This window comes from Oryzias latipes, chromosome 9 (assembly GCF_053564925.1).
Source record: "Oryzias latipes strain Hd-rR chromosome 9, Olatipes_Hd-rR_3.1".
Taxonomy (NCBI): domain Eukaryota; kingdom Metazoa; phylum Chordata; class Actinopteri; order Beloniformes; family Adrianichthyidae; genus Oryzias; species Oryzias latipes.
Genome location: NC_136245.1, coordinates 10,273,819 through 10,300,814, shown reverse-complemented (window position 1 = coordinate 10,300,814; position 26,996 = coordinate 10,273,819). Strand labels below are relative to the sequence as shown.

The window sequence follows — 26,996 nt, the reverse complement described above, 5'->3', positions numbered from 1 at the left end:
GAAAAAAAAACAGTGCAGCCAAAAATGCTCCTGCCACTGGCAAGTTTTAGACACGTCACATTTTGTAGAAACGCAAATAAATTTTACAATGATGGCTCTCGTACACTGTCTCATTACCTCCTGAAAGATTCATATGCCATTTCCAATCAAGAAGAAACTTTCTTGTTTAATAAAAGTTATTTTCAGTCCAAATTTGCCAGGTGTATGAATAATTAAACTGTACTTGAGGCTTAGTTCACTTGAAAGAATTGCATTTCTTCCCAGATGAAGTAGTTTTTTTACATGATAGATCATTTAACTTAAAAGTTCTGACACACAAAAAAAGATTTTGATACATAAGAAAGAGGGGAAAAACTCCACATATGGATGCAGCCGCTCAAACAGAAGCGGCGGGGGCGGAGCAGGTGCTTTTAAGTACCCAATTGTGCGGGTGAGAGCTGCTGCCTCAGATGGGGATCATATGGGTTTAGAATGGGGATTAATCTAAACCGCTTCTGAAGACAGTGAAAATTGGTGGTATGGAAGGATGAAGACCCAACCACCCACCTAGTTCCTAATCAGGTGAATGTTTCTAACTTAGTATCCAGCACCAGCAGGCACACTTTATTTTTCTGTTCTCCATCTGTTGTCTGATTCCTCTCAAGACTTCCCCTTTGTAAAATGAGGCAATATTTTATTTTATTGAGTATACTTGAGCATAAGTATGCATATATTAAGTCTTCCATAGATTATATATGAATAGTGTATGAAGTATACTAACTGAATACGTACTTCTTCTAAATACCGGTACTTCTTCTCCATACTTCTAAATTGGAAATTTTCAAGTTAAATATTTACAAAGTTTATAAAAGTAAACTTCAACTATACTGCTCCACTTCTAGCATAGACTACTTTTTGCTAAAGTTTTTCTATCCATTACTTAAGACATAACACCGGAAAACATCCTACATTAATTTGATTTTTTTTATTTGAAATGGTTTATTCCAAGCAATCAAATAAGAATAATACACACTTAGGATAATTAGACATATTAATAAATATTGCTTGAAAGGAAGTGGAAGGAAGCGAACTTATATAATCCCACCCCGTTATACTGTAACCATTTTATTACGTGATTTATCATTACCCGTTCCTAGATTTTATCACACAGAATTAAGCGTAGCCGGCGTGACCCACACGGGTCCGTGCTGTAACCCGGAACCGGAAAAAACATTCATACTGATTATGTTGCTCAAAGATCACTTACTCTTAGGGAAATTTGTTATTGCAATGACACCATAACCCCCTTTGATGCCTTTTTTTTGCAAAATCCTGCAGTCTTACTATACAAAATATGCTTTTTTCAATAACGGTATTTATGGAGGACCCAAAAGAGGAAAACAAGAATGATAAATTAAATAAATAAAGCAAATAAACCATGACGATGATGATCTTGCTCAAATACCTTTATTTAGCATGTTCTTGCTATATCTAATTTTCTTTCATCACTGCATACTGACATCGTCTGGCACCAACATGGCGAGGTCCATATTGTGGAAAAAATGGCGACGGAATTGACTCCCTTTTGTTGGAACTGGAAATAAGCTATTATTTATGGGCGATGTCACACTGAGTCAGTCCAGTTTTCATATACAGTCAATGGCTCTAACATGCAATCTGTAAAGGAAGTTCTATTCATGAATGTCATATAAGTCCAAACAAAGGGAGGATGGACCTTTAAATTACAGATCAAATAGATAAACAAGATTTATACTACTATCTGTCTATATTTTTCCTCTTGTACTTCTTTACGACATACTTTTACATGAAGATCTGATTTTGACATGACCAACTGTGTTGTATTTCATACACTCTGGTATTAAGTGTGTGTCTAAGATAAATCACAGTATTATGTCATAACATGATGTTGTGCCAATGTACTCGAGTGAAACAGATTACATTTTTGCCATGCTGAGTATATTTAGTATAAGACCTTCTTTTTTTCAGAGAGCTGTGCTGGTGTGTCTTTAAATATATAATGCTTAAGATTTATAAGTAATAACGTAAAATATGAAGTCTACAAGAGACCCCCCTGAAGCTAGCAGGATCTTTAAAATATGACTCATAAAAAAAACTCTGGCAACAGCTTCAGCTTTAAAAAAAACATGCAGATTTAAATCTGACTTTGAGTGAAGAAAAAGGGGAAAAGTTCTTTAAAGATTTAAACATGAAGTTGTGCAGTATGCCTTTTTCTCCAGAGCCATTGCTTTTGCTCTTCTTTAACTCACAAAATACCTCACAAGCTGCAAAATATGACGGGTTTACCACCAAGCCCTCAGGGAAATGTCAGCCTCTTTAACAGATGCATTTGGCTACAATCCACATTACTGGTTTCAAATGGCAGCAAGATTCTGGAATCCAACATCAGCAGACTTCAGTCCTTCTGGGTGTGAGCTGACGATATTCATAAGTGTTCAGAACAGGAGGGGCATGCTGGGTATTCTAGCTCGCTCTGGCTCTTCAATGTATATTCAGTTAAGCATGACTACATTTCTTTGGTAACCTAGAAATTACTTGCCGTGGTAGCATTTGGTGATGTAACTAGACCTCTCGCTACTAAAAGAACAGCATTTTAACTGCAGGTCAGTTTACAATTGAGAGAGGAATGCTGACTGCTGCTGATGTTATTAAAGGGGAGTCTAACAACAACAGCCAGATTTTTCAGGAAGCCTTTGAAGCAGGTGATTACGTTCCATCTGCAGAAAAAAAAAATTGGGTTGTGGTTGTATTTTTATTACCCGACTATTTTTAAAGCTGGGAGATCTGCTAAAGTGGGTTTATTGCTCAAGATAAGTCGGCAAAGGTGAAGAGTGAACCTCTCATGGAACTTCAGCCTGTTTTTCTTTTGTTAGCTTTCTGTTCTCATGCCTTTTGGTAAAGGTAACTCATGTCTTCAATCTACTTTGAAATACAAAAGAACCATTATTTATTATCCACATTTTTTTTTCTTTGCTCATCTTGTTAGGCCTTCTTATCTATGAACATGATTAATTTTAATTTTTTGGTCAGGGCTTTTTAGCCGTTTTTCAGCATATACCTCAATATCAATTTTAGAAAAACGGTAAATTGTACCTAAAATAAAATCACAAATATAAATAAAAGATTGCTGTGTTACTATCACTGAGGGACATTACAACATTCCACTTTATTTATTTAACATATTAATTTTGCTAACAATAGCTATATTATTGGTGTTGTGGTCAGTTTTGATCCATATATATTAGCTTCAAGAAAAGAACAAAGATTCGTTTTTCATTTTGGGTTACAAAGCCAGAGTTCATGATATTCTGTAAAGCAGAGTAAGTCAGGACAAGAAGTATAGATTTGTAAGGATGAACAACTAATTCATTTTGTTGTGTCAATAACCTTTGTCTCCGACCCCATAGCACAAAAGGAAGGTTAATTTGCCATGTTTACGCCTTAATAGTTCTCAAATCTAACAAATGGGCTTTTGCAAAATTAATTTAACAGTATTTGCTTTTTATTTTATCACTTAGATGAGTTAGGCCTCTGTGCATTAATTTCCTTTGGTAGTAGAGAGTGTTCTTTAATATGTTTCCCCCTCATGAAGTTTGGGGTAACTGGGGCATGTGTAAATAAGAATGGGGTTAAAATATGCCGACCTGAGTATGTTTTTATTCCTCTGACCCAGGCCATTAGCAGACATCTGTTGGGCTAAAGCTGTAAAGAACCAGGGCTGTCATACTGGAGGAATTCTTCAGACACCCCTCCTGGTGCATTCTGGGCTATTTTAAGCAACTCCAGAAGGTAGGGTTTAATGATAAGCTTTGGGGCGTAGCTGGCATGCTTGTCATATAATTCCCCTTATGACTCAGGAAGCCATGGCTATGTGGCCCCACCAGGTCTCTGGGGGCTGTGAATCATTAGGGCTTGTCTTCAAGTATGCCCAATCAACATGTGCTATGGTCCCCTATCACTGACTCTTATCACAAGTAGTTGATTACTTCTAAAACAGACACAGAGGATGCTATTTTTGAAAGCTGTGACTGTCAAGCACTTTCCATTTTGAAAGTTTCTGGTTGCTTGTAAACCAACCGTGTAAGAGCAATAAAGGAGTTACAGAGAAATGTCAGGAAAAAAAAACTTTTTTTTTTCTTCAAATGGATGTCAGGTTTGACTTTGGAAAGCCAGGCTCCTTGGCACACACTGCTTGAAGTGAAGGAGTCAGGCAAGATAAATAAATGATCAGCGTGCAACAAACATCAAAGAGGGATTGTGTGCTTCAAAGAGAATAAGAGCTGCATGCTCACCACGTTCTATAGTAAAGAATGAATTCTTTCTATGCAAGCTCACATTTAAAGAGACAGGCACTCTTCTCTGGTTCAGTCATGCGACTTCTTTAAAATTCCAGTGGTTGCATCTGCATTGATCATCCCAACTGAAGCGAACCGCCCATCCACACTTTTAACCCACATCGCTGAAAAGTATGCGGCTTGCTAAAATGGGTTGCGAATGAAATGTTTTGTAAAGAAGTCATGCTTGTATTGTTATGCAGTTTATACTTTTACTAGGAAACTCCACCAGTCCTGTCCTTTGTCAAACTTAATACAGCAAAGAGGACTGTGACCTAAAAGATAGATCTTTACGAATAAATTGTTCACTTTTGTCTTTTAGATCTTCTAAAAGACAGAATATGGGGGATGTTTATGTTGTGTACTTTTTTTGCCTTCACAAGAACGTACTTTAGATTTTATCACCAAGACAAATCAAACTTGTTAGGTTTTATTAATGCTCGAAACAAACAACTTTTTCACAAATTGTCAGATTATTAGAGAGTTGAAAAGATTTAGTTTTATTTGATTTGTTTCAACTTTCTAATAATCTTAAACACAAAAATGAACAAAAAGACAAATCAAGAAATAGAAAATAAAAAGATGTGATGCTGCTGTGTGACAGAAACCCATGTGGGGTTATTTACATAGTTGCACACCAATAGAATTTGACAAAAAAAATAAAAAAAAGTTTTTATACATATATATATACAAAGTAAATGACTATATAGACTGTATATATATGACTGTATATAGATTGTTTACAAACATGTACACATATGTTAGTCTACAAACATAATTATGCATTGTTTAACAATACTGACTGATACATTATAAACACATCCATATCTCATACCTGGAGACATTTTCTTCTGTCTCTTTATGTATTAAATGCTGTTGAGTTGATCAAAAAATCTAAATCATTTTACAGCTTTTTGTGGTGAGACCACCAAAAGAAAATTGGACAGGTGTTTTACAAATAAAAGGAAGCATTTCATTTTTTTCTTAATTAATCCTTTTCTTTTTTTCTTCCCTTTGTTTTTCTTCCCCCTCTCCCACAGCTTTCCGTTCTTGTAATTTCCCTCTGCTTCTGTTAGAGTTGGGGATGTCTGTTTTCTAACGCCTCTCAGCCTGCCTCATCTCTTGGTCTGTATTGTTGAGGATTTGTATTCACACCCTCATATGTTACTGTGCTGTCAGCTCCCCTGATATCACGCTGCCATCATTTATGGATATTAGGGTGTGTGTGACAGTCATTTGCTGAGTGTGTGTTTGTGTGGGCCCGAGTGTATGTGTGGGTGGCTGTAGGATGCCTGCATGTGTTGTAATTTTGCCTGCAACAGTGCTTGTGTGTCAGAACGCATTTCGGGGCCGTGCATGACTGTATCCAAAGACAGAGCTGCTTCTCAAATGCTGGCTGTGATTGCTCATGTGGCGAGCTGACATAATTTCTTTCACCCTTATTTGATGTCTGGAGTGGTGGTTTTAGTGAGTCTGCAGTCTGCTCTGTGCTGTCTCATTCTCTTTGTCTGTGAAGCTGATTCATTATGTTTTCATTTTGTTGAAATTAAGAGTTTCTCTATGCTGCCTGCGTTGTGTTAATTATATGAAACCTCTGTAAGCAAAGACATAATTGGCACCCAGCTGAGAAACCTCATTATTGTGTTAGCTGTGCATGACCCGACATTAGTCGTGTTGTCAGTTTTGGCAAAAAGAATTTAATTGTGTCCAGTTTTGGCTCTTTAAAAAGCACAACCAGAGTTAAACAGATACTCTGAACTCAAATTTCACCTATCTGGGGAAAATAATCTTGTTTTGTACTGATGGTGTGATATTGTTGTTCATAAATCAGAGCCCTACCATACTACACCATCAGTGTCCCATCTTGAATGTGCATTAATCTTGTATGATCTTTGCACCATTCATCCCCCTGTTGGTTCCGCTCATCCAGCCTGTTGGGTTTGGGATGTCTTTAATGACCTGGTACACCTCCCTCCCCTCCTTTTCTTTCCTCCCATCCTGAACCTGGAAGATCCGTATAGTTTCAGCCACACACTGGACATGGGGGACTACGATGTTCGCTCAGCCGCCAGCATCCTGGCCTCAGTGAAAGAGCAGGAGGCACGTTTTGAGCAATTGACCCGAGCCCTCGAGGAAGAGCGCCGCAACGTTACCCTGCAGCTTGAGCGTTCCAACCTGCCTCCTAACCCCCCAACTAGCCAACCGCTGGCATGGCAACAAGTGGTGATGCAGGTAATTCCCCTTTATGAATAACATCCTTTGTGGTAACTCATCTTTTAAAGTGGGCTAAGGGGATTCAGGCTCTCATTCTTTCCTTGCCTCCTCCTCTTTAAGCTACTTCTTGCATGTCTGATTTCCTTGAACCCACTGGTCTCTGAAATTGTCTTGTGGTGGTGTTTCATTGAAGTGGCCTTTAGCTTACCTGCTACAGTTATCAAGGGGACGGAAACCAGGTCATTGGTTCATAAGAAGACTGTTTTAAAGTCAAATGAGAGAAACAGCTATGCAGGCTCGCCCCTCAATCTTAGTCAATTTAGAGTCCCAGCTGAAATTTGGGTTGTTGGAGTGTGAGCACAAGCCAGAGGAAAACCGCTCATTCACACAGGGAACATGAAAAGTTTCCTAATGCCTTAGTCACAAGCACTCGTACAGGTTAACCCCTGCAGGTTTTTGGGTTGTCTGGGCCCGTTGGGGGTCTTGGCAGTAGGGACTGAATATTTAGGGGAGCACAGGTGTGTCTTGCAGTTCCCTTGAGGCATGTATGGCCACCATAAGGGAGATCTTAAAAATAGAACAGGCCATTGTCGTGCGTGTGGTAGGTGTATCGTGAAGTATTGGTAAGGATAATGTAAGTTACACACACTTGATACACAGGTGCTGTCGCATGGTACCCTTTACTTAGCATTAAGTAAAGTGTTTTTACTGGTTCTTTACTGATCACGCTCATATGCCTACGCAACCGTAGGATGCCCACACAAACTATACCCACTCCACTTCATCCTTACTTACCCTTAGGTGTTGTTTAAGTGTTTGCTATGACCTTTCACCCATTGAAATCCCATGGAAAAAAAAGTCCATAAGCATTTTAGCCCTACACGTTCACCAAACGATCTTCAACTGTGTACCTCACACAGATTTGTCCGTTTTTTTGCCCACAGACAGCCCATGTCCATTTCTAAGGGTAGTTGTGACAAAGGCATAAGCAGAACTGTACAATTCCTTTGACACTTGGATCGTTTGCCAAAATGAGACTGACCACAATCAATATTGGACTGTAAAGTAGTCTCTGCTCTGATATCAAAATGTTGTAATGGTCTCTCAGTTCTTTGATATTTATTTTAAGGCCATTTGTTTTTTCTCTGCTTTAAAAGGACAACATAAACAGGTCAAGATACAAATGGATACAAAGTTCCATTCAGACCCCCAGTCAGTTGGTTGAATAATGAACACGGATCATCAATTAGTCTTGTGTGTTTCAAATTCACAGCACAGAGGCCAGAGTCAAAGAAGCTCGTCACTATTTAAAGTGGATACATGGGGGGGAAAAAAACAACTTAAAATTAAACTATGCAACTAATGAGTGTAATAAACCAATGATCTAAATATCTCTGTGATTTAGTGCATTATCTTCTGAACACACTGAGTTAAAGCGTCATTGAACAGCCATCCCTTTTATACATCATCATCATCCTAATTATTATCTCAATAAAAGAAGAGCAGCACTTAATGTTGCATCAAACCTGGATTGGTTTGATGATTTTAAAGAATTCAGATCTCTACTCCTTTCAGAGAAACACACGAAAGGATTTGGAGGAAGAAAAAGGGGTGTTTATGCTTTGTCCCACACTAAGGGGAAAACTGGAACAATGTTGTTGGGCAGTCTGTTGGCTAGCATGATGAAATCATTTGTGCACATTCAGTGACCTGGACCTAGGAGCAGTCCTCACAAGTGATTATTCACATGCTAAGATGATACCCTTTCTCTACATTGTGTCTTGTTTGTCTGGAAATTGATTTTAGCCTGAGGGAAGGTTATCGCCAAGACTGTGAAAGGTCAAATGGCGGTTATCCGTGTGCAAAGACAGGCAGACAGCGCTTAGGGAGAAGGTGACCTTGTTTTGCTTACAACACACACACCTGATTTATTTGCCCACAGCTAATGTCCATAACATGCATAAATCTTTAGGTACACTTACATTTCATTGAAAAAAATTATGCAGTCATTTTAAGCACTGGAGTTTGTTATTGTGGAGATGTATTTAGCATACATTGAGGATTTCTGAATAATTCTCACAAATATTGTGTGAAGTTTTCAAAGTTTGTAGGATCTAAACCGAACAATGCCATCTTTGATCTGTGTTGCTGTCTGTGCTAAAGAGGTGCCGGCAGTGGCACCTCTGTACCCTCCAGCCTCCCTCCACCCTCTTTTACCGCTACATCCCACAGCCTCTAAAACCTGTCTGGCCACAAAGAGTACAAAAGGCTGAGGGTGCTGTAGCATTAGACAATCTATCCTTCCACTGGCAGGACCCGGGAGCCCCTGTACCCTCGTAAATCACCTGCCTAACAACGAGGCTGCGTTTACCCCCCCTGCCTTTTCTCCATTGCCTCCTGTCTTTTTCTGTTGCTGTGGCATCAAGAAGCTCATTGCCTTTCATAAACCCCCTAATCGCCTTGTTGTGAAAGTGTCCTTTTTGTGTACCCCACTGTTCCCATATCCTTCCAACAAGCCTTTCCTCTCATTACTGTGGAGCCTCTGAAAAAAGTCACCCTAAATTTTTGTCAAATTTGCTGCTTGCTTTCCTGGTTTTTGTTAAAATGTTTCAAAGTTTTCATCCTTTTTCGGTTTGGTCTTCATACACAACAACACCATTCTACTGATGCAGTGTTTTTAAGTAAACTACAAAGTGAGGCAGTGGAGAAATCGGTTTGCTGAAAGTTTTCTACTGTTATTTTTTCAGCATTCACTTATTAAAATAAGTTGTTGTTCATCTTTCAGCATGTCCCTTCAGGGGTCGCCACAACGAATCAGCTTTCAATGATTCGCACAGGAAGTTTGGCAGAGGTTTTTACGTCAGATGCCCTTCCTGACACAACCCTGCATTTTATCCGGACTGGGGACCGGCACAGGGAGACCCAGACTTGGGCTCCCTTGTTGTGAGATCAACAATTAAAAGCCTTTTTTTTTTTTACAGTAGCTAATTTTAAAAACAAATACATAATGTTTACTGTAGGCTAGATATTTTTAGCTTTTCGTTTTAAAATTGCAACAAAAATTAAAATGGAAAGACCTGCTTTAAGAGTCAAAAATATTTTTGAGAGATTCTTAGTCAAGATATGCTAATTTTTTATAGTCATTTTTGTGGTGTGAAACTAAAGACATTATAAATATATATGATAAAAAAAACTGTTATTAATGAGAAGATGGAAACCATTTTGACTGATTTGGTTTGACAACATTGTTTCTTTTGCATGTATATACAATAAGAAAAGGACTATCCTAGCTGAAAGAAGTATAGGATGAAACTTTGTAAATTGGCAGCAGAAGTTCGACTTTTTTTTATGTTACCCATTGTTTTTCCACTGCATTGGATTCAATTTTTACCCTTAATTGAGCTGAAGAGGATATTTCCATAGTTGGAAACACATCTGATTTGTAAAACCTGCTGCTGGATGCAACATATGTGCAGTGATTGTTTAGGACGATGTCCAAATCCGATTCTCTGCTCTTTCCGGGCTCCATGAAGGGGTCAGAAATAAGAAGGTTTGTCTGTACCCACCAAATATTTCTGCATTTTTGCTCATACTTTGTTTCCTAAACATATTTTAGAAAACTATGATCCGCATAACATGACATGAAAGAAAGTGTTTTTACTAAAGGATGAAATGAGATGAAAAGATAAAGGGAACATTTTTAAGGAAAGGTACTTTTCTTTAGTTAAATGTCATCTTTCAAATCATTCCCAGTGTTTTTAGACTTCATGTCTTTCTGGCTGAAGGTATTGATCACAATCCAATAGGTGATTATACACATTAAAAGCCTAAACATGTTTGTCTATACATTTTTCTGATGATGTACATAAAGAAAAAAATATAGGTATTTTAGGGAGAGGGCGTGTAAACAGAGAGCTCTCACTTCTGGGTGATAATGGGAAGGCTTTTAACAGTCCCGCTGTTAAAAGAGGCGATTTCTAATGAACTCCTGCCGCTCTGCAGAAACTATGTCCTAGAAAACAGCACAGGTTTTAAAATTCGCATAATTATAATTAGAAGACCACTGGGAACACTTTCACAATGGATCAGAAATTATCTGAATGAGGCCTTTAAATTTCTGAGAGGAGTGGAGAATCTTTAAACAGTCCATGATGACATAGACTTTAATATTGTTTTTTAAAGAAAACCACATTAAACAGATGTTTGAATTGGTTGATTAAATCAGAAACTGAGGTCCACCACATGTGTTTACAATATAGCTCTTCTTCCTTTTCACAAGACCCCTCAAGTCATTAAAGGAATGTGACCTCGCCCCTTTCAGTGTCCAGCAGGACAACTAAAAACAGCTTTAAGCTCAAGCACCTCAGCTGAGAGACAACAAATGAAAACCAGTCTTTGTATTGGTGGCAAAAATCAAAGCCTTGACTTCATTATCTTTATGAGTCCAACATACCTGTTTGGCTTTTTTACTGCATGACATACAAGCACATAAAAGATGATGTAATGAGAAACAGAAGCATTTCTGGGTATCTTCCATGCATAAATTCACAGCTCCTTCAAATTATTGTCCAAGGCACTGAAACAGAGAGTTTGTGTTCTTGTCACTTCAGTAGCAAGTATTTGTTGTAAATTATAAATACTCATCTGTTTTGCTATTGTGTCATTCTTTTCCTTTTTTGGAAGAAAAAATTATTTAAGGAAACAGATCAGATGGAAGAATCAACAAAAAGAAATAAATATAAAATTAAATAATTAGCATTTTTTTAAAAAGTCCCACTCCAATCGTCTTTTGATCTATTGTAAAGCATCTCCGGTGATCTTTTAATTATGATTATGCCGTTTTAGCCAAAATCAAAAATCCTGTGTCTGTTTCTTGGACTTGGTTTCTGCAGTAGTTTGTCAGAAATTTGCTTCTGCGGGAACGTTGGTGCAGAGTAAGCCTGCACTGATATTCTATCATGCCTTTGTTTACACTCTCTCCTGCTAGCTTACAGCCCCACAACTCCAAGCTAACATTACCGGTGCAACCAAAATGGGGAGTAATATTTGAACTATCCAGCCATAGAATTTTGAGCCAGATGCCAGCTCAAACCAGGAAAACATAGACGTACATCAATCTAGTCGTCTACAATTTGATACATCAGAATGGAGCAGAGCAGGGAGCTTGTGCCATGCTGATTGTAGTTTGTATGTAGTACAAGCTTTTGCCAACGACGGTTTTTTGTCTGCTTCTGATTCGCAACGATTTAAATAAAGAAATACTCAAAAATACTGCTATTTTTATCTCAAATTTCATTATATGTCATCCATAATGGGAAAATGTCACAAGAACATGTTAAAAACAAAGAAATATTATTGTGGGTCTTTAAAACAACAATAGTTTCACCTTTTCCATTCCTACACAGTCTAGCGATAAAGTCAAAACTATCTGTAGACATTTTACTTTGAGTTACTGATGAGATAAAGCTTGGCATGGCCTCAGGCTTATGAACGCTGCAGATCTGGGCAGACTGACAACGTAGCGTGGATTTGGCAAGCCTTTGCAGTTTTGTATTGCAAGATTGCTTTCATTCTTTTCATTTAAGAATCACATTTTGTCTTAAGTTTAAGCCAAGATGGAAAGTTGTCTTTATTTATTGATGATTTAAATGGGGTGAAGAGTTAAAAAAAGGTCCCCAGCGCCCAATTGATAAGAAAAAAAGAAAATGTCGGACTGTTTAAAAATGCTTGTTGTAGTAAGCAGACTGCCAAATCAAACTCTATAGTTTAAAAGAGTAGCAATGATTGTACTGAAAAAATAAGTTATTCTTTATATTTTGACTATTTAGTATTTTTAATTGGCAGCCTGCTTTATTCAAATAAAATCTAAACTGAAAAAACTCTAAGTAGCAAAGATATTTAAGTATTTTCCCCAAATTACCCTGCAGGTTTAGGAATCCATCTCTAACTCTATCATCTACCATCACCACAAGACAGGATTGGTGGTAAATTTGGCAGAAAAATTAGCATTAATGAACGAGACATATCATGTCTTTAAACTGACATCAACAGACTTACAGGGATGGAAATCTGTTAGTTTACAGCCTGACAGGGGAGGCTGAGAATCAGCTGCCAGTTGACTGCCTTTATCTGAGAAAAAAGTTGATTTAATCACAGAGGCAAAGTGTGTGTAAAACTCAAATCAAGGTTAAAAGTGTGATGGATTGAAAAGCAAAGACTTGCAGAGTGCTAGAACCTCCAAGTGTCCAAAACTAAAAGAAGAATAAGAAAAAAAACAGACAAATCTGTTTTCAAATTTGTCTTGCTACAATCCTGCAATGATGGTGATCAAGCAGGGCTTCATTTGACTAAATTAAGCCCAAATTGTCTTTTAGCAAAACAAAGCTTTTCAATATATCGTGCTCTTGTCCTTTGCTGACAAACTATTTTAAAGTAAAAAATAAAACATGATCATAATTATAATGTGGTTAGTGTTTTTTGGGCCTCAGCAGACGGTAACATTGTGTCCATTTCTCCTTCATACTTAAAATTTAAATCAATATTGAATTTATAGCTTTAGTTCATTTGTTTTAGTTAATCAAGTTGTGTAATTTAATTTTGGACTTTAAATATGTCAGGTATCTGAACAAAATAATGATAAAAGCTTTCATCTATTGTTAGTAGAATATGTTTAAAGCCCATATTCTTATCTTCTGCTGCCCAACAGTATCTAGTTACTGTTTAGAGACAAAAATTCTTTAAATATGGAATTGCATTTACATACATAGATTTTTTAAAGTAAAGCTGTTTGTATGGATTAATATTTAATAATAATAGTCATAATTATAGAAAATTGCATTTTCTTGCTTTCTTACACCAGCAGAAGGATCTTTTTTGACACAAGGCTATTTTATTGATAAAGGACTTATAAAAGTAAACAAAGTTAACATTATAATGTATATAAAAATATAACAGTCAATTTTAGCTATTGTAAATATTTAAGAGCTACATCTTTTATATGAATGGTTTAAAGGACACGAAAACATAAACAAAGTGTATTTTTCCAAGTGTTAAAGTAGGACTTTGTGGGTCTGCCTGGGTTTTGGTCAATTAGTAGTTAGTGTCAAAAGTTACAGACACTTCTCCGGTCCTAATGAACATCGACATTAGTTACATTTTCAAAGAACAATGTTTCCATGTGAGATTTGTCATTCTATGAAAATGAGAAGCAATGTTTCTACCATCAGCCACAGACTGGGTAAAAGTGGGTGTGAACCAATCTCTAATAAAACAATAGAAACATTGCTAACATTTTTCTGTATCTGTAGGGAAATGTTTCATCTATTTTAACGAACCGGACAGATGATTTGTGGCCATACAACAGTAAGAGAAGCATAAGTAGGAGTTAATCTGTCAATCCTATGTTTTTCTTTCCATTGGATTTGTGGTATTGTGAGCACAATATGCCATCTGTGCTTTTCTGAACCTTCAGGCGAGGTACAGTGGGGTATCTAATACGATAACTTGCTTTAAGAGTTACTTCAAAATAATAAGATTTTCACTTTTAAAGAAGCAGAGAGTAGTTTTTTTTGTACCTACCATTGAGTGGTGAGTAGAGTCAGCTACTCCCAATTGATATATATATATATATATATATATATATATATATATATATATATATATATATATATATATATATATATATATATATATATATATATATATATATATATATATATGGTTTAAAAAGGTGTTTGAGTTTGAGGTGTCAAAACAATATTTTTTCATTGAGACTCCAGAAAAATGTTAGTTTGTAAATGAAAGCCATGATAGGTCTGCTTTAAAAAATCCTTTTATGTTGTTTAAGAGCATTGCTGAACTCATCTTAAAGTTAATGCAGCGGCACAGCTACAACCTTTTAAAAGGGGGGTCGGGAGGGGGCAGAGGTTTTTGGTAAGGTGGCAAATAAGAACAGGAGAGTGGAAGGCCATTACAAGGGAAAGGATAGATCAAAAACAGGTATTTCAAACAGTTTCTTACAGTGACAGTTATTACTAATGTTAAAACAGCAGTTCTTTTAGCTGAGGTGCTATTATTTATGCTTTAAGGCGCTTGTATTGATGATTTTTTCAATATTTGTTGATTTTTTTCAACGTTTGTCCATGATGATACTGGTATTGAGTCTAAAATTGGGGGGCAAAGATTTTTGTTGGGGGGCAGTCTCCCCCATTCCCCTCTGTAACTCTGCCACTTTGTTAAAGGCTCTATAATAAATATGTGTATTCTTTGCAAAAAATGTGTAATTCAAACTGAAGGTGCTGCTGGGAATGTAAATTTTCATGGAGGACTTCTTTGAATCTGCAGGCTATAATAACATTTTTTAAATATTCTTTTCATTTGTTTTCTTTGTTCTTTCATCCTTATGGGAAGGCATAAGAGAGAAACGGATGTTAACAGATGTAGCTTCACTGGAGGTGCGTGACTGTGCTGTGTTGTTGAACATTAACCTTTCTACCATCTGTTTCAGCGCATACAAGCTAAGTCTGGCACTAGGAGTCAAGGAGACAAATTCAATAAAGGTGGTGTGATGCCTTTTAGAAATTTTCCATATTAAAAGGTTCAGTTATAAAAGCAAGTAAATCATATTCAAGAAAGAAATTAAGATTGCAGAAAATGCCAACAATAATGTCAATTATCCACAGTCCCCCTTACTGTGCTTTGAACGCCAAAAAAAGTGAATTCTTTTAATATATGAAGCTGTTGTGATGGACTTTTTCACACAATTAGTGCTCATAAAAACATATGGTCTTCTCTTTCATATCTCTGCATATTTGAATTGATGTGTTTTAAATTGATGTTCCTAAAAGCAGAAAAGGAGAACATTTTAATTGCTCTTCTATATTTCACCTAAACCTAAACAAACTGAATAGCAGTTACGAAAAAGATTAAATTATTCCAAGGAATATCATGTGGGAGCATTAAAGTATTAAACATCCATCGCGGACAGGTGCTCATATGTTTTTGAGACAGACGTGTGCTTAACAGAATGGATTCTAATAAATATGCTCGTAACTAGACTTTAATTTGTGCCATTAGCAGCTCCGTTATAGTTCCAGACACATCCTGCTGACTCTGCTGACTTTTTCTCCACAGAGACAGAGAAATTATTCAGTCTATTTAGACACATTGCCTTGTGAAAGGACTAGGACTAGGATTTTTTTTCCCCTTCATAACTTTATTTTGGGTGTTTTATTAATTTTTTAAAGATACATATGTTCTTTATGTGCTACTAGAAAAAAAAACATCAGACATGTGAAAATGAGAGAAACATAAAAGATATAATCTGCTGTGTTTCGTGTTTTTGTTACATGGCTTAATGCATTACCAGATACAAACATAGTGAAACTATAAAGTAGCAATTGGGAGAAATCCTAAATGGAATTATTATTATATAATCCAATATAATAGATATCTATACTGCAAGCATGACACTCTTTTAAAGTCCCACTCTGATCATCACCCATGCAACCCCTTCCCTTTGATGAGAGCTCTCCGTTTACAAACTTTTTTGCTATCTTACAGCTCCTCACACCCCTAACCTAACATTACAAGTGCAAAAGTATGAGTGAAAAAATCAGAGCTATCCAGCCATACCGTTTTGAGTCAGATACCAGCTCAGACGGCAAAAGCAAAGATATACGGGGATCTATTTTTCTGCAACTAGATGCATCAGAATGGAGAGGAGCAGTGAGCTTGTGGCCCATCCAGTGTTTTTTTTTTTTACGTAACACATACAATCTTCTTTAAACTGCATTTTTTTGCTTCGTTTCTGCTCCTGATTCGCAAATAAATACTCAGAAATGAAATTTTAAGGTTAAATTTGTTGAGATATATTCTCCATCATCAGAGAAATGCCACACAAACAAGTTAAAAACACGATTTTCACCGGAGAGGGTCTTTAAAGACAAACAAAGAAAATAATCATGTGTTTATTAATACTTAAAGATATTCTTAAAAACCTTAGAAAATATGTTTTTTTCTGATTTAGTGGTAAGCATTATCTACATATCATGTAGATTTGTTGGTAAATCAATAAGCAGAACACTAGAAAAAACTGAATTAGTGCGTGAGTTAAGAATTAATGATAAAGTGAAGAGTAGTGCTGCCTTCCTCATTTGTTCCCAGGGGAATTCCAAAGCACCAAATGGATTTTTAAACAGGGGTATGAAAGTCGCTCAAACAGAATTTGATGTAGCAAATCTCGTAAAAACAACTACTGCAGCCTATGGTATGTGACTTGTTTTTTCTTAACCAATTTTCTAGAGTCACGTTGGTGTATTTCCTGATTCTATTGTTCAGAGTATAAGATCTAAATGTAATGGTGCCTGTTTGAGCCAGGGCTTTTATTAAGAATAAATGGAGCACTAACATTCTGAGGTATAAAACAGCACTGCTAAGCTACTGGAATGTGAAACCTCAGCCATTTCCCTCTTCTTTCTTTTTCTGTTTTAGCCCAATCATCCTTTTTCTTTCTTTCTAAGGACTCTTCAGTTAAGCCTCCATGGACGTTATTAGATTAACATTCCTAGTCAGTCTTGGTCACAGTCATAGATATTTGAATGTGGATTCTAAAGCTCCTCCCTTGTATCAAGTGCAGTGGGAGAAGTGGCACAAAGAGCTTGGGAAAAGGAGGTGCGTGTGTGTATAGGGTGTAAAAATGTGCAGAGTAGCCTATAGGATGCCTCCACTTGAATAGAGGCAACTTTTGTTGTGCGCCTGCCCCCCCCCCCCCTCATCCCTCAGCTGCCCCATTCCACTTTTATTTTTCTACTCTTTCCCTTCGTCCTAGCCAAAAAGGGGGAGGGACGACAGGCTGACAGACAGAAGCAGCTGGAGAGCAAGGAGGGAACTGGTTCCACCCTACTGATGCCGAAGATAGAGCGAGAGACATTGACCCAATGAGAGGAAGAGAGAGCTGCTACTTTTCTAACTCTGGAGGCAGTCTGGGAACCCTTCTTTCTATTAACACCCCCGTTCTCTTCAATTTTCCCCAGTACTGAATGTTTTTGTTCACTTTCTGTCCAAGTTCTTTTCTTTAGAAAATGAATGTGTAGCTATCTTCAGGAATTCCCCTTTTCTTTTTTTTTTAAAATTAGATATTTTTTTGAAAAAGGGAAGATTCCGCCTTTCTGCATCATCTTTCATCCCTCTGAACTCAAGCATCTCTACAAAGACAAAGCAACGTGCTTTTTAGACTCTGTCAAACCAGCCTCACACTGCCAGAATTACAATGTCTGCAAAATTAATTTCCTTTCAAAGTAAAGGCATTTTAGTTTTGACCGAAAAAAAAGTGCATTTCAGACTGGTCTTTTTGTCTCTCTATTTTATACTACAGGGGAGATGCAGAAATTTCACAATAAAGGAGCTGTCTCGCAGCGATAAGGTTGTCGGTTCAAAACCCAGCTGGAGTTCATGTCTATTTGAAACTTCCATTTTTTCCCCCGATGAATGAGTTTCTTTCAAAAACTCAACAATCAAGATTCACATTTTGCAGGCTTAGTTCTGACTCTAAATTTGCACCCAAGACGTGAACTTGAGGATGTGATTGACTCTTTGTATGTGGCCTTGTAATGATCCTACAGACTGTTAGGGTGTACTTTCCCCTTGCCCCATAATCATTAGGGGGAGGAAAAAACATGAAACCTCTTTGGATGAAGCAGGTAAAGAAAATGGATGATGGGATTTTTGAGGTTTCACATATTTGAAGCAATGTTTTCCAAAGGAAAACTGGGCCTATTTTGCTGTTCTCTTTCTCTCCCTCTCTCTCTATATATACCGGTATATATATCTTCTAAGCCGTTTTGGCCATTTCGGGGTAACGGGGCTGCCGGAGCCTATCCTGGCCACTCATGGGAGAAGGCACAGGACATCCTGGACAAGTCACCAGGATGTCGCAGGTTCACAAATCACCCACTTATACATGCTCGCATTCACGCAAGGGACAATTTAGAGTGACCAATTAACCTATGAAGCAGGTTTTTGGATGGTGGGAGGAAGCCGGAGTCCCCGGAGAGAACCTACACATGCACGGGGAGAACACTCAAACTCCACACAGAAAGGTCCCCCAATGGTGTTTCTGGTCCCCCAGCCAGGACTTGAACCGGGGGCCTTCTTGCTGTGAGGCAAGAAGGCCAACTACTGCCTGTATACTGCATAACTTTTAGTATAGTCTAAGTATACTTGTAGTACACTACAATAGACTACTTTTTGATAAGGGCAGAATTGTATCTATGTGATGGGTCAATGTGTTGATTGATCCAGATTGATCCACTTGGTGATATTTGATATTACTCCTGTTCAGACTTTAGTTGTAGCCTTAGCCAATCCACAAGGGAAGCGCTGTACTTTGATCTTTAATCCATCTACAATTCTCCTCAAAGAGTGAATGGCTGAGCAAGCCTGTATGAGACTCTGGGTTTGAATCCACAGTTGAGGCATACAGAAGACACAAAAAAATGGGAATCAATGACTCCCAGCTTGATATTAAACATATAGGATTATATTTGGGACTGAAAACCATCAAAAAGGTTCCCCAGCATTGTTGGACTACAACTATTGCTTTCTTGATTAACTTATTGAATTTTACAAACATTTAGGAAAACTAAAAACAACATGCAGAAACTTTGAAAGAGCTTTATGAATTTGATTCTCAGTTTCTATCAAATCATCAGAAACATTACAGTTGAGCAAAAATTGCAGCTCAATTCTTCCAAAAATTACAGGGAAGAAGGCCAAAATTGTCTTTACGTAGGAAAAGCTTTACTTCTATCCCAAAGCAGAAGTAAAAGGCTGGCATTAGTGTAAAACAAATTACAAAAATTCTCATATTTGTTAATAATGAAAATAAAATAACATTTTGATGGTTTACTATTTTTCTTAAAAAATGAAAGTCCTTGTAGAATGAAAAAAAGGGTGAGGCCAGTACAGCCTCATAAATAGATATTTACAAGTTTTTCAAAATATAACTGTTCAGGAATTGTCAAAAGCACAGTGCCATACTTCTTGTGGTTACTTGAGTAAATATCACTAGTTATCCACCAAATGCAATCATTTACAAACAGCATTTTTTGATCTGCTACTGATTCACAATATAAATAATGAAATACTCAGAAACGCAATTATTAACTTAATTTTCTTCAGATAAGTCCTCCTCATCAGAAAATTGTCACAAGAACATGTTAAAACAACAAAAACACCTTTTATCGAGTGGATCTTTAACAGACTCTGTGAACATAGCTTTATTTTGAAGTGCACGGTGGCACTTCCGGCAGCTTCCCGTTTTACGCTCGTGCAGCTCGACGTCCGTGAGCAGAGGATGGCCGCCTTCGCCTGAGCTGCTGCCGCTCTGCCACACAGAGAGAAAACTCCACGTAAATAAACACGTTAAACGTGAGTCCACGAGAGGCAGAGAGGTGGGAGTGGATAACTTTTTTCCCCACGAACGGAACATAAACGTTACAGCATTTTCTGGATTTGCTTTTTTGTTTTTAAAATCTTTTTATTTTATTTTATTATTTCTCTCTTTTTCGGGATCGGAAGGGGGGATTCTTAGACCATGCCCGCTGAAGTGAAACAGGTTAGTGCAACTGTGGTGTCCTCTTCTGCTGTTTGAGCCTCTAACTCCTAAAAATCCTCATTTTTTTGCGTAAATTGGTGCTGTAATTTCTCTCATTACAACAGCTGAATCTGTGACTTGAGTTTTGTTTGTTTTCTCCTCAGTTTTGTCTGAGATTTAGAGCTGATTGGATTTGTCAGTGTCCTGCACGAGATCAGTCAGAACGTGTTTGTAATGTTTGTGCACAAATATTTAGTCTGAGCGTGAAGGCAGGTCCAACACATGTCGTGCATCACAAACATTAAGCACCATTCATTTGAAAGGACTGAATGACCATTTCACTTATGGTTAAACTTTCTAGACAAGAAAACAAAAAAAAAGTTAGAGATTTAAGTATTTAAGTTGATGATTCTGTGATTAAATGAAAGGCTGTGAAGAATTGAAAGTTTGTCCCTAATTATCCCTTGAGCCAGCAGCGGGATTTATTGCTCATGGACTGTAGTACCAATTGTGTGAGAGACATGACATTACACTGTTTTTGTCCCAGCACTTGCACAGATACCAGAGGAATGTGCTTTTGTTAGCTGTAGTGAGTGTGTAACTGTGTCTGTGTGGGTGTGTGGGTACCAAAGCCTGATGTGCATACATTAATGCAAGCACTTCCTGTATTTGAAGCTCATCCACAGGCAGCCTACACTACCTCAACACTGTGTTCCCACCAAGCTTGGCAGCGATCGGATGAGCAGAAACAAAGAAACAAACCTTAAAAAAATGAAGTAATGCTGAACTATGCCAACTTATCCTCATCCCTGCTTTTATTATTATTTTTTTTTTTTGGAGGATGGGTGGAGTGACCCTGCCCTTGTTTGGCTGACAATACTATACTGTCAGCCCCCCTCATTCCTCTGATAATGATGGGTTAATCATTGTCCTCGCTGGATATAGTGCCACCTGATAAGCGGAGGAACCAATGAGAGAGTGTGTTTTTTTTTTTCTACTTCAATCTTTCACAGATTCAATTTCCATCAAGCTAAGTTTAAAGCCTGCACTCAAGTGTGCTGATAGGTGTGAGCAGATGAATTCAAGTGGAGGAAAGACTTGCTGGTGTGTTTTCAAAGACACAGAGCGTAGAGAGCATGTGACTCTTGAAACGCATTCCAGAATGGGTCCAAAAGGTTGCCCCCTTGTGTGCGGGACCCCTGGCAAAATTTAGGTAGTTGGCGTTATTTTAACTTGGCCGCTGACTTTTTGAACTGTGGTATACATTCTTCTGCTGGCTCGATGCGGCAGTCACCATTTGTCAAAGTCACACCAAAGCTATAAGCTAGGGATGTCAGCTCCAAAACTGTGGTTTTAATTCTTCCTTTGATGTCAGCATGGAACAGAAACGGATTTATGGTTTGATTTCTTTACAGTACATCTGTAGCTGTATTCTGTGTGTCCTCAAAGATTTCTGTGGGCTTATATAACGTCTATGCAGAGACATATTGATGGCAGTTGAAATTCTGAGATGCTGCTGTGCCATCAGGTCATAGTGAAGGGGCAGTAGCACTAAAACTGAACCAGTTCTAGCTAGCCCTCTAACGATTCATTTCAACGATTCGATTGAAATCATAATTGGTGGTTGCAGATAGGATTCATGGTTGATATTGGTTCATTTTGAACGATCCAATTTGATCTGATTCACCTAAAGTCGATCCAGGACATCTTTAGCCAAAAATTCAACCTGTGTGTTATTGTGTTATTGTGACAAGTTATTGGCAAATTCATTTAAATGTTAGTTTCATAAGTTCAACCCAATGTTGTTTTTCCAAATCAAAAGAATACAAACAGAAGATTATTAGAACTTTCTACCACACTGTGTGGTCAAATGTCTTTGCAAAATGTAGTGTTTCCACACATTGGACTGTAATGATGGCTTGATCAGTTTTTGCTCTTATCAAATGCGTTGTCCGCTGTGATACACTTGATAGTTTTTATGGTATAGAAAAAACAACTTTGCTGTGCCTCAATCCAAATGGTATTTTCTGCTATCAGTAGCATCAATTTTTTTATTTATTTGAAATGACGTTTTTAATGGAATAGGGTGATTTGATTTACAACTTTTCACTGTTTGGATCATTTAATTGATTAAGTTGATTACTCCTTTCACCCCTTGTAAACTTTTTTATTTTATTTATTTATTTATTTATTTATTCATTTTGTCTCATCACGAAAGCTGTAGCATCAGTGGTTCATGAAAATAGAATACCAGATTTGTCATGAGGGATAACGGGAAAAAACATTATGAATAATCCAGCAGTCATCATCTTGCCACAGCCTTGCAAAACCTGACGTTTCTTTTCCTTTGCCATGTCGACGAATCTGTCTGAAATACAAAATAATTTATACGCGATTCAGCCGAAGACTAGAGGAGGTCTTGTCTTGAGACTGCAGGTTACTGCCAGATCCCTGACAGCAAACAGGGGTTTCAGATCCAGCCCCCCCCATGCCGTTTCATTTCTTGCTTAAATTAAATAGCTGTCAGACTCCTTTCTGTGGGGGTGTTTTTGTACGACAGCTCCAAAGTCGCTGCCTGTCTCCTTTTTTTCCCCTTATTCCCTTCCCCAGGCTCTCTGTGTATGCCTGCAGAAAATGATGCACAAATCAATATTTGAAGACATGTGGAGCAAGAGGAGTGCTATTGTTTGGGGAGGGGGTGGCCATTCAAGTATGCCAATGACCGGAAACAAGAGCGTTCAATAGCTGTAAAGAGTCTATGAGTGCATGGGGGCTGGGTGAGGGTTTGCAAGTGTCCAAAATGTTCTTCTAAATCCATGTCGAGGCTGTCTTGGAAGACTTTTGAGCCTGTTGGGCTGCCCTTCTGGTGACCATTGATGCCAAATGGGCTTTTCATCACAGTCCATCCATACTTTCCATGCCCACCATGCTTATGTCACAGCATCCTTCAACCCACTCATCATTTACACCACTCATATTTTACATTGATTGACTAATATGGTTTGTAGTGACATAACATTTTACAAGTAAGGTTAGGCAAAAGGTTTTTGTCAGTCGTTGAATTGGCAGGTTGTCCTATTTAAAAGAAGATGGAGGTCTGTAATGTAGATACACTTCAACTGCAAAAGACAGAATGTAAAAAAATAAAATCAAGGAAATTCTATTGTATGATTTTTTTCTTCTTAAATAATGTATTTGTATATTGGTGTAGAAGACAAGTATTAACCTCCTACAAACATGCAAGAATTCCGTCTCTCACAGACCCTTTTCTTTTTTGTTAAAAAGCTCTTCTGTCGTCCACTCCTTACTTGTAGTAATGGCATCTGTTTTGAACTGGTTATCTGAATAAAATACACCTTTACAAACCCTTAAATAATGAGACGCAACCTTTCTAACATGGACAAGACTAAAGAGCTGTCTAAGGACAACAGAGACAAGATTGGTTCATCCGTCTTGTCCAGGTGAACAGTCTACAATAGGCAAGGAGCTGTGATCACAGAAGTGGAAACATCATGGTTTGGGACTGCTTTTCTGCAAAGGGGACATAACCACTGATCCTTATTAAGGAACAGATGACTGGGGCCATGTTTGGTGAGATTCTGGGCAAAAACCTCCTTCCATCAGTGAGATCATTGAGGATGAAGTAATACTGGATCTTCCATCGTGACAATACCTTACCACACCAACTTTATTTATAGAGCACTCAAATTTTCTGTGCAGACCTGAAGTGCTGTGCAATAATGTAAACAGAAAAGAACATGATCCCAATGATCCCAAACACATCAATGGCCAAAGAAGTGGCTATGTAAGAAGTATGTCAAGCTTCTGCAGTGGTTTTGCCAGTCTCTGGACCTTAACCCAAAAAAGAATCTGTGGAGGGAGATGGGACAACTTGCAGAATCGGTGTCTAATACTTTTTGCCCCACTGTACATGGATGTCCAAGTGATAACTTCCACCATCATGATCCCGGGGCATTTTTATCAGAGTGCACTGAGTAATTTCCAATTACTGCCAACCTTAAAAAAATGTATACTTCTAAAAATATGCCTCTTTTATCCTCTTTGATTACCTCAGTTGGCTTGCAATTTATTTAACAACAGTGTTACCTTGGCATATATCAAAAATCAAAACAAGATTGAAAGAGAGGAAATCAAATTCCTGCCTATTTCATCAAATAAAAATGTCTTCGGCAGACTCGCATGAAGCGTCAGAGAATTTTAAACGTAGAAAACACTGAATCCTCTTTGTATTTGATAGCTTTTTCCTATTAGAATTCTTCACAGATACAAATAAATTAAAGTGATCATGTTTAAAAGATGGCAATTATCCTTGATGATTGGGATTATTTGATTAATAGACAAAGCTAGATTTAACAACTGGGCTAAAAATCCCTTGCAGCTGTGTATAAATGATATATAATTTTGGTATGGATCACTGAAATGACTCGACCCCTGGTTTTTAGTGTTTACCCTGTGATTATGTTCTGTGGACGACCAAAGGTCTATGCTTGTCAGCCTTTGGCACATCAGAGCTCCCCCATCTCCTCTGCCTTGGCTTCCCCCCTCCATCTGTCCCAATCCATTTGGCTGGCTGACAGTGTGACCGATGCAGGCCTGCACCTGCTCCCTCACTGTCCGACCACTGGCGAGAGCCATAATGCGCTTTCTGCTTTCATCATCACGCTGATGGAATTAGAAAAAGGTGAGTGCCAGTAATTTGGGCGGCTGGAGATGGATGCCTTCATTCATCCTGCTACCTTTGGAGGACAAAGTGGTTCATTAAGGAGATGGCAGCTTATTATCTCGAGAGAGCTGTTTTTGTATCACCTCTTCAGTTTGTCAGTGTTGTATAAAAGTTAATGCAAAAAGATTGTTTTGCAGTTGGAATGTATGTACAGGGTTTTAGACAGAAATAGTTTTCTGACACAATCTAGCTGACTAAACCTTGGAAATTAGGATTTTGTGTTTCAATCAATGACTGAACATGAGAACTGGACTGAGTAACCCCTCCCTCCCTCGCATTCCAAATTGTAACAGCTGGTTCCAAAAAGCTGAAAACAAATAGACTTAAAATAGAAATAGAATAGAAATAAAAATAAGCCGCTATTATCCAGTCCTTATATTTTTCAGAATATCAAATCTTGATCCGATACCTTTTTAAAAAAAAAAAAAAAGTTCTTGCAAATCTCAGTTCTTTTCATATTTTTCTTTACTGCAAGTTATTAAAGTCATAAACTGACTATTCAAATGCCTCAATAAAAGTCTGTGGTCTTACGTCGAACATTCAAAGCGAGCCTGAGCCCATTTTCAAATGGTAAGCGTTAGACTTCTAATATAGTTACTCCTGTTTGGTGAGAGTGGTTATCATTGGGATGTAGACTCGGACTGATTCCTGCTTACTGTCTACGTCTGGTTCCAACATGGTGATGTCTGTTTTGTGAAAGAATGGTGACTGAATTGACTTCATTTTGTTGGAATGGGGGGAAAACCATTATCTATGGGTGATGTCGCACTCCTTTTGATCCAGTTCTCATTCATAGTCAATGGTTTTAATGCTTCAAAACACAATAACCCTTTACATCAAATGACAAGAGCCTTTGCTTCAGCGCTGTAGCATACTCGTGTACACATTCTACTAGGGTTGGGCGATGTCCCTTAAATTGGCCGTTGACAATGTTTGCTGTCAACCATCGGGATGGACGATGACATCGTCGGGGGGGGGTTGGGGGGTATTTTTACATTTTCCTTTCTTATATAACTGCTATTCATTTTTTTGCTTTTTTCATTTTATTTCCCAACTAATGACTAATCCACGATGATCCAGTATAAACTGAGGGAAGTGACTTTAACAAAAAAAGTAACAAACAAAATATAAAAGAAGTAGTCCGCTCCCGCACTTCACTAGTGAAGTGGACCGGCGGAGCGCGGACTTACAGCTTTGTGTTTGAGGGGAAGGGGAAGGGGGGGGGGGTGCTTTGTTACATGAGCGGTATGTGTGGGAGATTTAAGACTGCGATCCGTCCCGCAGCTCTGGGGGGTACAAGCAACCGAACTCAGAACCGGGTCTAAAAGTGTGTGTCTGAGCACAGCTCGGATCGTCAGCACACACAGCGGTTTGAGCTTCAAAGCAAAAATGTCGCTCAGTCCTTAGAAAACATTCAAACAATCACGTGGATTTGTGTTTCCAGTCGTGTCCCGACTAAATAAAGGCTGATGTTATTCTTACATGTTTACGTGCAGCCAGCAAGCAGCACCACCCAAAGCTAATGTTGTTAGCCCGTGTTAGCATACTGCTAATCCTGGCTTCGTTCAGAAAAAGCACTGACCACACGGATTAAAATTCAAATGATGAGCGAACAGGTGTTTCATAATAACCGTAACATTATAAAAAGCACGTTTAGAAGATCATCTCGTATTTTACCGAGCTGACATGTCAATGTATATAGCCGCTCGGCGCTGTTTAACATTGCATAAGATTTCTTATAAGGTGTTAAAATGGATTTAACTTAAGGCTCCCAAATAAATGTCAAACCATGCAGGTTCAAAGGTTTGCATGAGTGCCCTCTTGCTCTTAAAGTTATCTAAAAAAAACTTTTTGGACTGTACTTGTGTGTTTGCTTGTTGGGTTCGATTTCAACACCAGTTTTCAAAGCTGAGGATTACTGATTTCTGTTTCAGAACATTCACAAAAGAAACCATTCAGGGCAGTTCGTACCTTAAATGACAACTAGACTATAACAGTTTAAGGGAAACAAATAATATTTCATGTTTCATATTTTTCCTTTGGATAAGAGTAATTTTTAAAGCCATTAAATTCCTTTTGGAATGGAGAGTAT

General features: G+C 37.9%; 1 protein-coding gene across 41 annotated transcripts in view; it reads left to right on the top strand.

Annotated features, from left to right (window-relative positions):
• Positions 1-26,996, top strand: part of arvcfb (ARVCF delta catenin family member b) — a 265,441-nt gene that overhangs the window by 109,558 nt on the left and 128,887 nt on the right. For 12 of the 41 annotated variants that reach the window (XM_078952607.1, XM_078952610.1, XM_023958696.2 and 9 more), the window contains exon 4: positions 6,364-6,584. The exons of 5 other annotated variants lie outside the window; for them this stretch is intronic. In XM_078952607.1, coding sequence (XP_078808733.1) covers positions 6,364-6,584 — 221 coding nt within the window. Of the gene's footprint in view, positions 1-3,691; positions 3,808-5,392; positions 5,478-6,363; positions 6,585-19,850; positions 20,182-24,772; positions 24,863-26,996 lie in introns of those variants that run through there. 24 more of the 41 variants (XM_078952634.1, XM_078952624.1, XM_078952632.1 and 21 more) reach the window with 11 other exon arrangements.